The 13355-nt window shown below is 42.5% G+C and overlaps 1 protein-coding gene across 1 annotated transcript in view; it reads left to right on the top strand.

Moving 5' to 3' along the window:
• The window catches only part of C8A (complement C8 alpha chain), a 40308-nt gene extending 28823 nt beyond the window's left edge, over window positions 1–11485 (top strand). The window contains exons 9-11 of the mRNA XM_074962294.1: window positions 2082–2239; window positions 8841–9063; window positions 10937–11485. Coding sequence (XP_074818395.1) covers window positions 2082–2239; window positions 8841–9063; window positions 10937–11088 — 533 coding nt within the window. The 3' untranslated portion in view covers window positions 11089–11485. The remainder of the gene's footprint in view (window positions 1–2081; window positions 2240–8840; window positions 9064–10936) is intronic.
• Window positions 11486–13355: the final 1870 nt, after the last annotated feature.

The raw sequence follows: 13355 nt of genomic DNA, 5'->3' as shown, positions 1-13355 counted from the left end.
GTAAGTGGATCAAACTGCATTTGTGGAGTTCTTACCCACTGATGTCAGTAATGAATCTGGCCTATTACCCCTGTTGCCATTAGCAGATTTCTGACTACCCTGGATCTGGAGGTGCACGTGGAGGTTAGGCTATGGTTTAAAGTAGAGATGGATGAAGCTCAAGGGGTTAAATGAACCTCTCAAAATAAATGTTGGGTTGTAGTGTTCACAAAACTAATTCAGATTCACAAACCATTTTCCCTATTATTCTAACTTGTGTTTTTTCAAGGGAGATTCAATTTAACCTCTAACTAAAGGGTAATATGCATTAGGGTTTGAACAATTCCCTGTCCACAACCTCTAAAGCTAGGGTAGTACACGTGGGCATTCTACATGGTGGGCCAAGATCCTGAACTGGTGTAAATCAGTAATGGAGATACACTGATTTACACCAGCTGAGGAACTTCCCATGTGTTTATTTTGACTAGACCTGAGCAAAAATTGGAATATCCATCTTACAGGAAATTCCAGTATTGCAATATTTACTATTACTCCAAATCAGAACAAAAAGTCAAAAGAGCAAAACTTTTAATGGAACAAAAGTTTTCAGTTTGGAAATGTTTTGTCTGGACAATTTTGAATTGAAACAAAACTTTCTGACAGTCTCAAATCAAAATATCATTCTGGGGGACATGGGGCACCCAAACTACAACTCCCATGAGACATCATTGCGCCATATGTAGATGCAGTTTAAGGTCAAACTAAGTCAAAAGTGTATGTTTTGTTTCAATTCAAGAAACCAAAATACTTTAATTTAGATCAAACTGACCCAAAACAAAATATTTCGTTGCAATTTCCGCACTGTGACAAGGCATCTCACCAGACTTCGCACTTCCCCATCTGGTGGTGGCCGGGCTTGGGGTAAGTCAGGCCCACTCTAGACAGTGTTTGTTTTCTCCCTCTGCGTTTATTTGTCTGTATTTTCAGGGTAGGCCTCAGGGCAAACCTAAGCAGTGCACCTCCACCAACCAAAAAAGAAACAAATTTACAAACATAGGAACAAAGGGGGAATACCTTTCCCGCCCCCCACACTGTGGGGGCGACATTGTCCTGTTGTTTCCCCTGGGGTGTCAGTCCTTCCCCTAAACAGGCACTCAATTTTGGTTGTTTACCCTCTGGGGAAGAGAACAGCCTCTCATGCTGGAGAAACCCATCTCCTTGCTGCCACTATCCCTGCAGCAGCTTCTCTCCCTCCTCCCCCCACGAGTTTTAAAAGGTCTCAGGTAGCCCTTAACTGGACTCAGGTGTCCCTAATTGACCTGAGGTAACTCCTTCTCAGCTTATAGGAAAAATGGCTTTTATCAGTCTAGGGCTTCCACCACTCTCTTGCAGCTGTTCAGTCTGACTTTGTGACACCACATAAAATTTCAATTGTGCAGAAAATCCATTTGCTGTAGAAAAAGCATTTCAACAGAACATTCCCAATAGCTCTCATTTCCTCCTTAGAATGTTTCTCTCTTTCTGCCTATGTCTTCCACAGTCTATTTGATTTTTTTTCCAACTATCTCATTTAGACTCAGGGGACCTGAGTACTATTCCCTGATGACATGATGTGTGTGACCTTGGGCAAGTCTCTTCGCCTCTATTAAAAAACAACAACAACCAAGCAAACAAAAATGTGTAGGGGAATAATGGTATTTACCAAGATTTGAAAATGATACAAGTGACAAGTATTGCTATTTTGTACATGGACTGGGGGGTACAAAGATCGTATAAAGCCATCTTTGCCCCACATATTGGGTCCTGTGTATATGTCAGAGAGACAAGAGGATCAGAGCCATGGAGTTTAGAAATTCTTTAACTCCTACATCACCATGATTATAGCAGCTAGAATGCTTAACTCATCAGACGCTACCTTGTAATAATGGGGAAGGCTGTTTAGGGCTTGCTCCTAGGCTCATTGAAGTCAATGGCAAATCTCCCATTGACTTTAATGGTACAGGATCAGGGCCTTAATGGGGGCAAGTGCCCATCCACCGAGTCACACTTTCTACTGTGTGTGGAAATGGTAACTAATATGTAGCTATAATTCAACTTTCCAGATCCTGAAACCAAGAATGCAGTAGTGGAAGATATTATTTCTCGGATTCAAGGTGGAGATGTTGGTTCAAGTGGAGGGCTTTTAAACAGTTGGAATGCCAATATGTATCGTCACTGGGGAAGGTCATTAAAATATAATCCTGCTGTTATTGATTTTGAGGTAAGACTTTCTGCAGTTGAAGAAACTCCATCACTATGAGGAATGAAAGTGGAGTAGACCAGATCATTTCATATTTTCATTGTGATCCCATCAGAGAACAAGATTAAATGTAATGAGCCGCTGATCTGGTAACCTCTCAGACCTTCCACAATGGGGAGTGCATTTCTTAGCAACAGCATCAAAGGTGAGACAGACAAGAAGCTTAATGCTGGCTTAGTGCAGAGTTTAGTTTTTGATGCGTCCCTATGCACAACAAAACAGCTTCCCAAGGAATGGTTTTCAGTGGTCACCTAATCACTATTATTCTCATGACACCTGAAATTTGTGTTCTCCCCGTTAAATAGGGAACCAAAAGGATACGTGAAGGGATGGGCTCCTCCCCAACACAGCCACTCTGCAGATGCTAATAGAGCTCATAGGCTGTCATAGTGGATGCACCCCATGCAATCCAATGTGGGGAATAAAGGCAATTTACAGGTCTGGTGGTCATGCTCATAACCCCCTGCACTCCAATGGACATACCTGCTCCTATGGAGTGGGGTATTGCAGAACTTGGCTTCAAGACATTCCTTTGTCTTGGCTTCTTGCGCTGCTTACATGTTGCTCCGCTGCCCTTCGATATCACAGTGTTAGGCACTATATACATACCCAAATAGGTAGCTATTTCTTCTGCAGTTTTGCCCTCCTGTGGCCGTGGAGCAGGATCCAGTATTTCATTCTTAAAGATGAGACAAAATAGCAAAGAGCATAGAATTTTCTAGTTAGGGTAAACGATATTTTATTGGTTAGATTGTACTGCTGGGGCATAATGAAGCATTTTTACATTTCTTGCCTTTCATACAATTTTCTTGCAATGAAATGGGAAACCTAAAAAACTTCCGCAAAACTGCCTACAACCACCCGCTCCCACAAATGTTAAAAGCCACAAGTTAAAAATAGACTCAGATGGATTTACCTTTAATTCAATTCTTGATTAATCACTGCAGCAGTTTAGGGAACTATAATTCTCAAGGGTATTAGCAAATACCTATCTCCTATTTGTTGTAAGTAGTAATACAAAATTCGTCATCAGCAAGAGTGCTAGTTTTAGGCAGTCTTTGCAAAAAAGGTTGCATGTTGAATGCTCTAATTTAGGAGCAAAGTTTATATCTCAACTTGCAACACTGTCAAAGAAGATCAACAAAATAAAAAAAATATCCAGAAACAGTTCTGTGCTAGGCTGGTAGAAAAGCTAATCCCACATTTGATGCAACTGCTTCCTTTAATTGAAATAGTAAACAGAATTTGGCCACTGCTTTTCCCAGACTTTAATAAGAGGGAAGGTTCTTTCATGGATCAGTAACTGGTTAAAAGATAGAAAACAAAGGGTAGGAATAAATGGTCAGTTTTCAGCATGGAGAGAGGTAAATAGTGGTGTCCCCCAGGGGTCTGTACTGGGACCAGTCCTATTCAACATATTCATAAATGATCTGGGAAAAAGGGTAAACAGTGAGGAGGAAAAATTTGTAGATGATACAAAATTGCTCAAGATAGTTCAGTCTCAAAGCTGACTGCGAAGAGTTACAAAGGGATCTCACAAAACTGGGTGACTGGGCAAGAAAATGGCAGATGAAATTCAGTGCTGATAAAGGCAAAGTAATGCACATTGGAAAACATAATCCCAACTATACATACAAAATGATGGGGGCTAAGTTAGCTGTTACCACTCAAGAAAGAGATCTTGGAGTCATTGTGGATAGCTCGCTGAAAACATCCGCTCAATTTGCGGTGGCAGTCAAAAAAGCTAACAAAATGTTACAAACCACTAGGAAAGGGATAGATAACAAGATAGAAAATATCATAATACCTCCATATAAATCCATGGTATGCCCACATCTTGAATACTGCATGAAGATCTGGTCATCCCATCTCAAAGAATGTATATTGGAATTAGAAAGGGTGCAGAGAAGGGCAACTAAAATGATTAGGGGTATGGAACAGCTTCCATATGAGGAGAGATTAAAAAGACTGGGGCTTTTCGGCTTGGAAAAGAGACAACTAAGGGGGGATATGATGGAGGTCTGTATAATCATGAGTAAGTTTGCAATTTAGTCACGGAGGTCATGGAATCCGTTTCTTCAGCCAGTGCCATTTGGGGAGCTGCAGGGTCCCCTGCCGCCTGCGGAGGCAGGGAGCTGCAGGGTACCCTGGCAGCTCCCAGCCCCCGCAGATGGCAGATGGACCCTCCACAGCTCCTGGCCATGGTAGGCAGCAGGGGGGATCCCCTGGAGCTCCTGGCTGCCCCAAGCGGCAGGGAGGACCCCTGCCACTCCTGACCGCAGCGGCGGCAGGAAGGACCCCCGCAGCTCAGAGCCACCAGTGGAGGGGAACCCTGGAGCTCCAAGCCCCAATGGGGTTGGGGGCCCCTGGAGCTCCCAGCCCATGGGCAGATGTCCAGGCTCCTCATTTTATCATGGATATTTTTAGTAAAAGGGACAGGTCATTATTGCCCGTGACCTGTCCATGACTTTTACTAAAAATATCCGTGACAAAATCTTAGCCTTACTCATGACTGGTGTGGAGAAAGTGAATAAGGAAGTGTTATTTACTTCTGCACATAACACAAGAACCAGGGGTCATCCAATGACTTAATAGGCACCAGGTTTAAAACAAACAAAAGGAAGTATTTCTTTGCACAACGCACGGTTAACCTGTGGAACTCATTGCCAGGGGATGGTGTGAAGGCCAAAACTATAACAGGGTTCAAAAAAGAATTAGATAAGTTCATGGAGGATAGGTCCATCAATGGCTATTAGCCATGATGGGCAGGGGTGCAAAACCATGCTCTGAAGTGTCCCTCACCTCTGTTTGCCAGAAGCTGGGAATGGGCAACAGGCAATGGATCCCTTGATGATTACCTGTTCTGTTCATTCCCTTTGAAGCACCTGGCATTGGGCACTGTCAGAAGACAGGATGCTGGGCTCAATGGACCATTGGTCTGATCCAGTGTGGCCGTTCTTATGTTCCACTCCATGCCTTTATAAAAAAATCCCTCTTCTTGAAGGGAATATGGGGATGGCTCTGAGGGATTAGGCATTGTTCTAATTATAGGAATAAGTAGATCAACTGCATGAAATACAGAATCTCTGACTTCTAGGTTACCCTGTCATTGTGTTTGCCTGAACCAGTGGGGAAATTCACGAAGTGCGCTCACTTGAATTTTACAGCAGTGAATAGATATTCAACTCAAGATAGCTACCTGGGCTTTACTTTCCATAACAAAAATCAACAATCCTGTGTTGGCTCAACCAAAAAGGTGTAATCAGAACCCCTGACCAGGCTGGGCCTCCTGGGTTAAGGCAGGAGAAATCCTTCCTCCCCTGGTCCCAGCTTCACTCAGAAATGGCCCCTGGAAAAAATCATTCAGACCTTTTTATCTTGCCAGCTGAGCGCTGATTGCCTTCAGCCTGCTCCCGGCCCTGCTAGCTGCTGGAGGACCAATTCATGTTGGTCACACCAGCAGCTGCTTCTGGGTGCCCTCTCTAGGCAGTTCTTGGAGTTCTAAACACACAGTTTGCTGGCTGTTTGATGGCCTCTGTAAATTAGTAGTGTAGGTCCTGCTGCTTCCAGACAAAAAATAAGTGAAATAAAAATCAGGAAAAATCACAACTAAAATTGGAGGGGCCAAAACCAGAACTAGGGTGATCAGATGTTCCAATTTTATAGGGACAGTCCCGATATTTGGAGCTTTTGCTTATATAGGCATCTATTACCCTCCACCCCCCGTCCCGATTTTTCACACTTGCTGTCTAGTCACCCTAACCAGAATTAACCCTAACCCCAAGTCTTGTGTGTCCCATAAAATGGAACAAGGACATTCCAGACAAACTGCCACACCACCTGGAGTGTTTTCAGGAAGGGAGTCATTGAGAGGAGATAGAACAGGACAGGAGGAGATCAGTGAGGAGGAAAAAGAATTCAGTGCGGTCATACGCTGCAGTTTTTATTTTGTGCCGTTGCTATCTCTCAGTGCATCACAGCCTTTGACAAGACATTTTCTTAAAAGGCATGGCTCTGAGTGTGTGGCAGTGGAGGGGGCGTTTCTCTCCTTGCACTTAAGGGTGGAAAATCTTCCATGAGAATTTATAATTGCCAGCCTACTCTGGGACTACAGCTGTGCGAGGAAATGAGGAGCATCTAGGTAATTGTACAGGTATGGAGTCGTGCCACTCCATTGTCATTCCCCTCATTCTAACTTAAAAGCACGTCTGCCTCTGACTTTGGCAACAAAATGTGAGAGAAGGTAGAAAGGAACCCAGAAGCAGGAATTATCCACACTATTAGCTGAGTAAACAGGAAATTACAGAACATTCTGCCATATTGACAAAATGGTCTGTTTAAATAGATTTCAGAATAGCAGCCATGTTAGTCTGTATTCGCAAAAAGAAAAGGAGTACTTGTGGCACCTTAGAGACAAACAAATTTATTTGAACATAAGCTTTCGTGAGCTACAGCTCACTTCACTGTAGCTCACGACAGCTTATGCTCAAATAAACTTGTTAGTCTCTAAAGTGCCACAAGTACTCCTGTTCTTTTTGTTTAAATAGAAACACTCTCAGTATCAGCTGAGCATTCTGCTGCAGGTTATCCACCCTTCTGTGCAAGTTTCCATCAACTCTGGGCAAAATTTGCTGCAATTTTCTAGTAACTCACTCGGTGACCTCTCAGTTGGCGGCTTTGGGAGCTCTGCAATTGCTTGGGGATCTGGAGTGAGTTCAGATAGCTGCTAAGTACTTGTGTCCACTTGAATGGTCCTCTAGAGCAAGCCCTAGGTAAAGAGGGTAAGGGCAGAATTTCTGAGAGGGGTGAATTGTTGCATAGAAAACCCCTAGGGAAAGGAATCCTCATGGTAGTCTTTGCAAGCAGTTTACTGCAACTGAAGGGTGTGAAAGTGATTTAATCAAGAAAGTTTCAGTTCCTAACAGCCAGAAATTTTCTGTTGTGAATGAAGCCACTGACTTTCCTGTTGAAGGATCCAGTGAGGATAGCTTTGAGAAGGTCTCAGATGGAGTGAAAGCTGTTAAGAAAGTTAAACAGTCCCATAACCAAGTGGCTGTGTTTGGCCAGCTTGTTGGGGAGACAAGGTTGTTGAGAAAGGAATGTCCCCATGCTAATTCTGTAAGTGAACAGTATGTGTCCCAGGTGAAGAGGGTGCTGGGCTGCCTCAAGGAGGCAGGACCGACGGTAAAAGCTGAAAAGTGTAAGGTGGAGATAATCAGAGAGTGGCCTGTTCCCCAGACCAAGGAACAGGTCCAGGCCTCTATTGGGATAGCGGGGTACTACTGGAGGTTTGTACCCCACTTGAGCTCCCTAACTGCCCCCATCACTGAGCTATGTAAGAAGGAGAAGCCAGACGAGCTTATCTTTAGCTCACTCTTATTTGTTAAAGAGTCTTGTGCACATTGTTTTTAAGCAGCATTTTCAAAGCCATGTAGGACTTCCTCAGAAAACCTTTTCTATGCTCTTTGTGTAATAAGAGAAAACCCAGTCTCTGCAACCAGTGTGATCAGATGTGCATGTATGAGTCTCATTCAGGTATATGTACACACACACACACACCCACACCCACACCCACACACACATATATATATAAAGCCAACCTTGATTTTTAAAATGCTCTTTGTTTGAACTGTCATGTGCTTGACAAAATCTATTTTGAAACATACAAGGGGCAGGATATTAAGTCCAACTTTTGCTAATTTTCGGTGCCTAAAATTAGCTAGCTAAAATACTTATATAGACAGCCAAATGAAAGCCTCCTTTTTCAGAGTGCTGAACATTTCAATAGGAATGGTGGGTCCTTAGCGCCGCAGGAAACCAGTTCACTTTCACTTAAGTGGCTAAATAGGGACGTTAGGTTCATAGTTTTAGATACCCACATTTCAATCCATTGGCCTAAATACATGGCAGATTTAGATGTTAGTATTTTTAGACTTATGATGTTTTAAATATTTCATATGGTACAATATGTTTTAACTGTATCATACCGTATCATGGATGTACCTAGTATGTGTGCTTCATACATAGAGATCTATGCGTGTAGTATATATTGATGCTGAACTGATACTGCTTTGATTAAGGTGGTTAGGCTAGAGTTTAAATTAAATGGCATTGAAATGCCACCAGCTGCTACCAAAGGATTCTGATCCAAGATGGCAGAAATCATGCAAAACTCTTGCAAGACTGTGGGTGGGATCATTTAAATATGAATAACAAAATAAGGCCCCTTGTGGTTTTTGATCTGATTTGGGAGCAGAATCAAAGGGATGCACATAAGTCCACGTATTCAAATAATTCCAACACCTCCAAAATTACCAGGGCTTTGGAGAGGAGGTTTCTGGCTCTGGCCCGTCTGTAATATTGTACACACCCCATATCTATCTGTCTAGAAACGTAAATTTTTTCTTCAGCTCTGAGGTGTTCTCCAATAAATTTCCAACATGCTATGGCTGTAGTACTTTATAAGTTGAACTGTACTCATTAAATTAAATCCCCTTTTTTGTGCACCCACTAAAGCAATTATAATCCATCACTGCCACATTTTCTCTTCTGTTCTATGCAGCTACAACCCATACATGAAATCCTCCGTAGAAGCAACCTTGGTGATATTGAAACAAAAAGGCAAAACCTGAAAAGGGCTTTGGACGATTACTTAACAGAGTTCAACGCCTGCCGCTGTGGCCCTTGTCAGAACAATGCTGAACCCATGCTTCTCGGGGACACCTGTGTTTGTCAGTGTCCACAGGGTTTTGAGGGCCCAGCCTGCGAGAAGACCATACGCAAAGGTAGGGCATGCATACATGGCGGTGAGGAGGGGGGCGGGAAATAGCAACTGTGTTCTCACGCTGGGCAATGCTAATCAGCAGCTATTTGAATCCATTCATCAATCAAACCTTCACTTCTAAACCACCTTTCGTGCCAAGCAGTCTTAGGGGCTTTGCAAAAGAGTAAAATTAACTGCTCAAGTAATTATTATAAATAAGCCAGGTTAAACAAGGGAGGCTTTAAAAGCTGGAGAGACGTCAGCACCACAAATTGGCGGAGACAGCAAAGTCTGAGCTGAAGAATAGCAGCCGGCTAACAGCTCTAACAGCCAGCTTTGCCCAGCTCTGTGAGAATCATCAAGGGATCAGTTTTTTTAGGCCTTAGTGCACTGCTCAGTGTATATAAGGCATGTGTAGATCACTACAATAAACCAGACTAGATCCTTCTTCTTCTTTTGTGGTTACAAGTGTGATCTCAGACACGTCAGGGAAAGGAATCAATCACCAGCAAGGCTGGGGAAATGTGCAGAACCCGACAGCAGCGCTCTGCTGCAGTTGTAAGCTGCACCAGGCTCCATCAAGGAGCCCGTGAAATATGATCTGACTGGAGGTTGGATCGACTCTTCAGTGTCAGACAGAAATAACCGAGGCGGAAATGTGGAAATAGCCTTTAAATGGCCCAACACTGATCTCTCACTATGGAAACTGAAAGGAGTCATTATACCCAGATGGTCCTCATTGATCTGTGTGTCACTGGGAGGAACTAGACTTCTAGAGCCATTTGACCCAGGCGTCCTTGAGGTACTGATTTGCAAGAGGTAATGTGACATCCACTTTTGGACCTCTGCTAATCAGGAGGATACTTGTAGGTATTACAGTGATGGATAGCAACGCAAAACCCAGAGTAAGAGAGAGAGAATAGATAGACTGAGAAAGCCATGGCAGAGGCCAGGGGGTGATGCTTGATGCTATCAGCAAAACAGTAGTGACTAGAGGTCAGATTTTAAAAAGCATTTAGACACCTGAAGGTGGAGATAGGCACCTTATGGGATTTTCAAAAGCACCTAAACACCTAACACTGATTGAAATCAATAGGAGTTAGGCCCTGGGCTCACGTCACTGGAAAACTGATGCCTTGGTAATACAGATAGTAAGAGCATATGGGTTCATCAGGACTTCATAGCAAACTTCAGCACAACTGGATTAATACAGTGTCTGTGATACACAAAGAGACCAGTTGAGTAAATAAAAAAAAAATGCAGTGACAGCCCCATCATGTGCTCCCATCAATCTAAAGAGACACCACAATCTATAGTATTGAACTCTGCTGACAAGTAAGAGTATACAGTAATGAAAAAGTCCTGAAATGACCCTTCCACAAAGAATCTCTGCAGCATTTCCCCAAGCAGCATTACTATGATGACCTGCCTGGAACAAGACTGAAACTTTTATCCTTTTGGAGGTGAGACAGATGCATCACCGAGACACGTTGCCAATCACTTTGGAAAGAGAAGCCAAATTGTAACCCAGCAAATTATCAGAGAAGCAGAATAAAAAGCAATGGACTACCAATCTGAATAGGGTAAATATTCTTTAGAAGATCCTATTTTCAAAGTGCCATATAAACATTTATCCTCACAACAACCCTACATGCTAGGTAAGTCTCAAGGATGCAGAGGGAACCAGTGTCAGAGCTAGGATTAGATCTCTGGTCTAAAGAATAAGTTTATCATGGTAGCCTCTGACTCACTCCCATAAGAAACTTCAGTTGACTTTGCACCAGCTCTCAAGTGCAGCATGCCACTGCAATAAAGCAATTTAGCTTTCAGCTGAGACTCACTTACTTGTGAAATGAACCTTATAATCTAATATATTTTTAAAAATCATTTTACAGGCAGTAAGACAAATGGTAGCTGGAGCTGCTGGTCATCCTGGACTCCCTGCCAGTCTGGAACAAAGAGACGTACAAGGCAATGTAATAACCCAGCCCCACAAAATGGTGGAACATGGTGTGCTGGAAAGAGTGTGCAGACGGAGACGTGCTAAGGGCTGGCTATGTCTGGGATCAGTTATGACACTGATTAAGGGGAGTATATGTTAGATAGTGGTTTGCACAGTAGGCCGTAACTACCACTGGAGTAACCCATCTGCAGTCAGTAGAATTACGCTAGTGATAAATCTGGCCTATAGTTTTACATTCATAGGAAGACATAGTGGAGCCACCAAATGAAATCTGAACATTGCCCAGTAAATTCTGCAACACACACACAGGGTAGCATTTTACCCTCAATTTGTGATGACAGTTTGCAAGGTGGTGGAGAATCAGGGCAAATGCTTTTTACTGAACAACAATGGGGTTATAAAGTAATAAAACACATTTAGTAAAATGGTTTGCCTAGTAAGCTTCACTAACTGAACTGTTTGTATTTGGAAGACAAATTAAAAGCTCATGATCCTTGAATTGAATGAGTTTTGTGTTGACATGTGTCTCATATAATTTTTATTTCTGTAACAATGCAAGCAAGCTATTTCAGGTTGGTGCACTCAGAACTTTAAGCACAGCATATCTGGCAGGATCCTGCTTCCAGTTACTCCAAATGGATTTTTGCTGTCGTTTTCAATGGGAGCAATATTAAGCCCAAAGATGCTAAAGTTCCAGGGTGAAATGTGCGGAGATCAAGGAAGAAGGAGGCATGCCTCAGGGCCCTATTTCACCCCGGGGTGTTCACTACTTCCCACCATCCAACACAGATGTAATGAGGTTAAGTGGTGTCCGTATAAAATAAGTAAGAACTATTAATTATTCCTCAAGAAAGGCTTTTAATGATTTTCAACTAAAATAACAGCATAAACAAAGCAAGAAAAGGAAAACGAAAGACCAACACTGAATAAGAATTAATACAAAAGGCAGATTGTACCAAAGACAAGCACAAGTACAAGTAATATTGTGGACCATTTGCGAGTTCCTGAACAGTGACTCTGCATATTCTGGTCCTGGCAGGTTATAATCAAAGCCCCGAAGACAGACATAGGTAAAACTATTGTTCACCAGCCCTATATTTCTGGTGTTTTTAAAGGCAACATAAAGCTGATGAATGACAGCGCTACACGCATTTGCTAGGACTATGTAAAAGACAAGCAATAACACATGCAAAGCTATTATGCATCAGCCATCTACTATTGATTTTATACTATGATATCAATACGACTATGATCAGTTCAGCTCGAGCAACCAGAATTCTTTACTCCATAGACTTACCCTGCCTTTGTCCGAAAAATATGTTACCCTTCAGTCGGCCGTTTTCTGCACTGGCCAGGTACAGACAGTTGAGACGTGCACGTCCCTTCAGTTCAGGGGGTGTGGGTCAGGTACGACTGACAACACACACACTCCCGTGCCTTCGTCTTTTTATCTGGTCTGACGGCCGTGTTTTAGAACAGACCAACCAATCAGGGTGGGCCACATTGTTTATGTGGTTGCCCTAATTGTATAATTGATGCATATTTCATTTTTAGGCCTATTTATTTTATGTAGCCAATTAGATTTTGAATGTGGGTAGTTTTGGATTGATAAGTACATAGGAGTCAGCATAAATCGCTATCTGGTCGCCTCGTTTCCTGACCACAAGTTACAAGCGTAAGCTTTACTTTTTGCAAGGCTTGCATTTTGCAGAATATGGAAGTTTGAGGCCTAACATTTGCCATACTTCTATTTCATTCAAGCTTGACAAGAAGAGTTGTTCAATTTATTCACAAAATGTTAATATAAACTGATAAGGAATAACAAAATCAGAGCCAAATGAAATGCTTCTACAGAGGACATTCCTGTACAAACGAGGCTATTCCTCTTTAAGATCAGTGATGAACCGTCCATTAGAACACAAGCATTTTATCTCCAAGGCACCTAGAGCTGGAGAAGACGTTAACAGATTTGTTGATTTAAGAGCTTTTTCTGAATGTAAGAGGTAAATCTTAGCGCAAGAATACATACAGTATTGAACTGCATCCAAGAGTGCAGAGAGAGTCCACTGATCAGCGCTTCTAAAGAACTGCTGTTAAAACCTGGATGGAAATTGAATGGCACTTAGTTTTACTGTGCTTTTCATTAAAAGGGGGAAAAAAAGAATCATGAATGTGAATCTGGTATTATGAAAAAAACCAAACCCAAGTACAAGGAACAATGCTTGGGAAAGAGGGAGAAAAATGCTATAGTACCATTGTTCGGCAGAAGAAATTGCTTCGTTATTGCTATTCTTTTGGGGAAAGAGAGTTTTCCAATAACATGTCAATGGCAAATTAGGGCCAAGTCCTCA

This window comes from Natator depressus, chromosome 8, assembly GCF_965152275.1.
Source record: "Natator depressus isolate rNatDep1 chromosome 8, rNatDep2.hap1, whole genome shotgun sequence".
Classification (NCBI taxonomy): domain Eukaryota; kingdom Metazoa; phylum Chordata; order Testudines; family Cheloniidae; genus Natator; species Natator depressus.
Note: the sequence above shows the minus strand (reverse complement) of the source record. Positions and strands in the feature narration are given on the sequence as shown.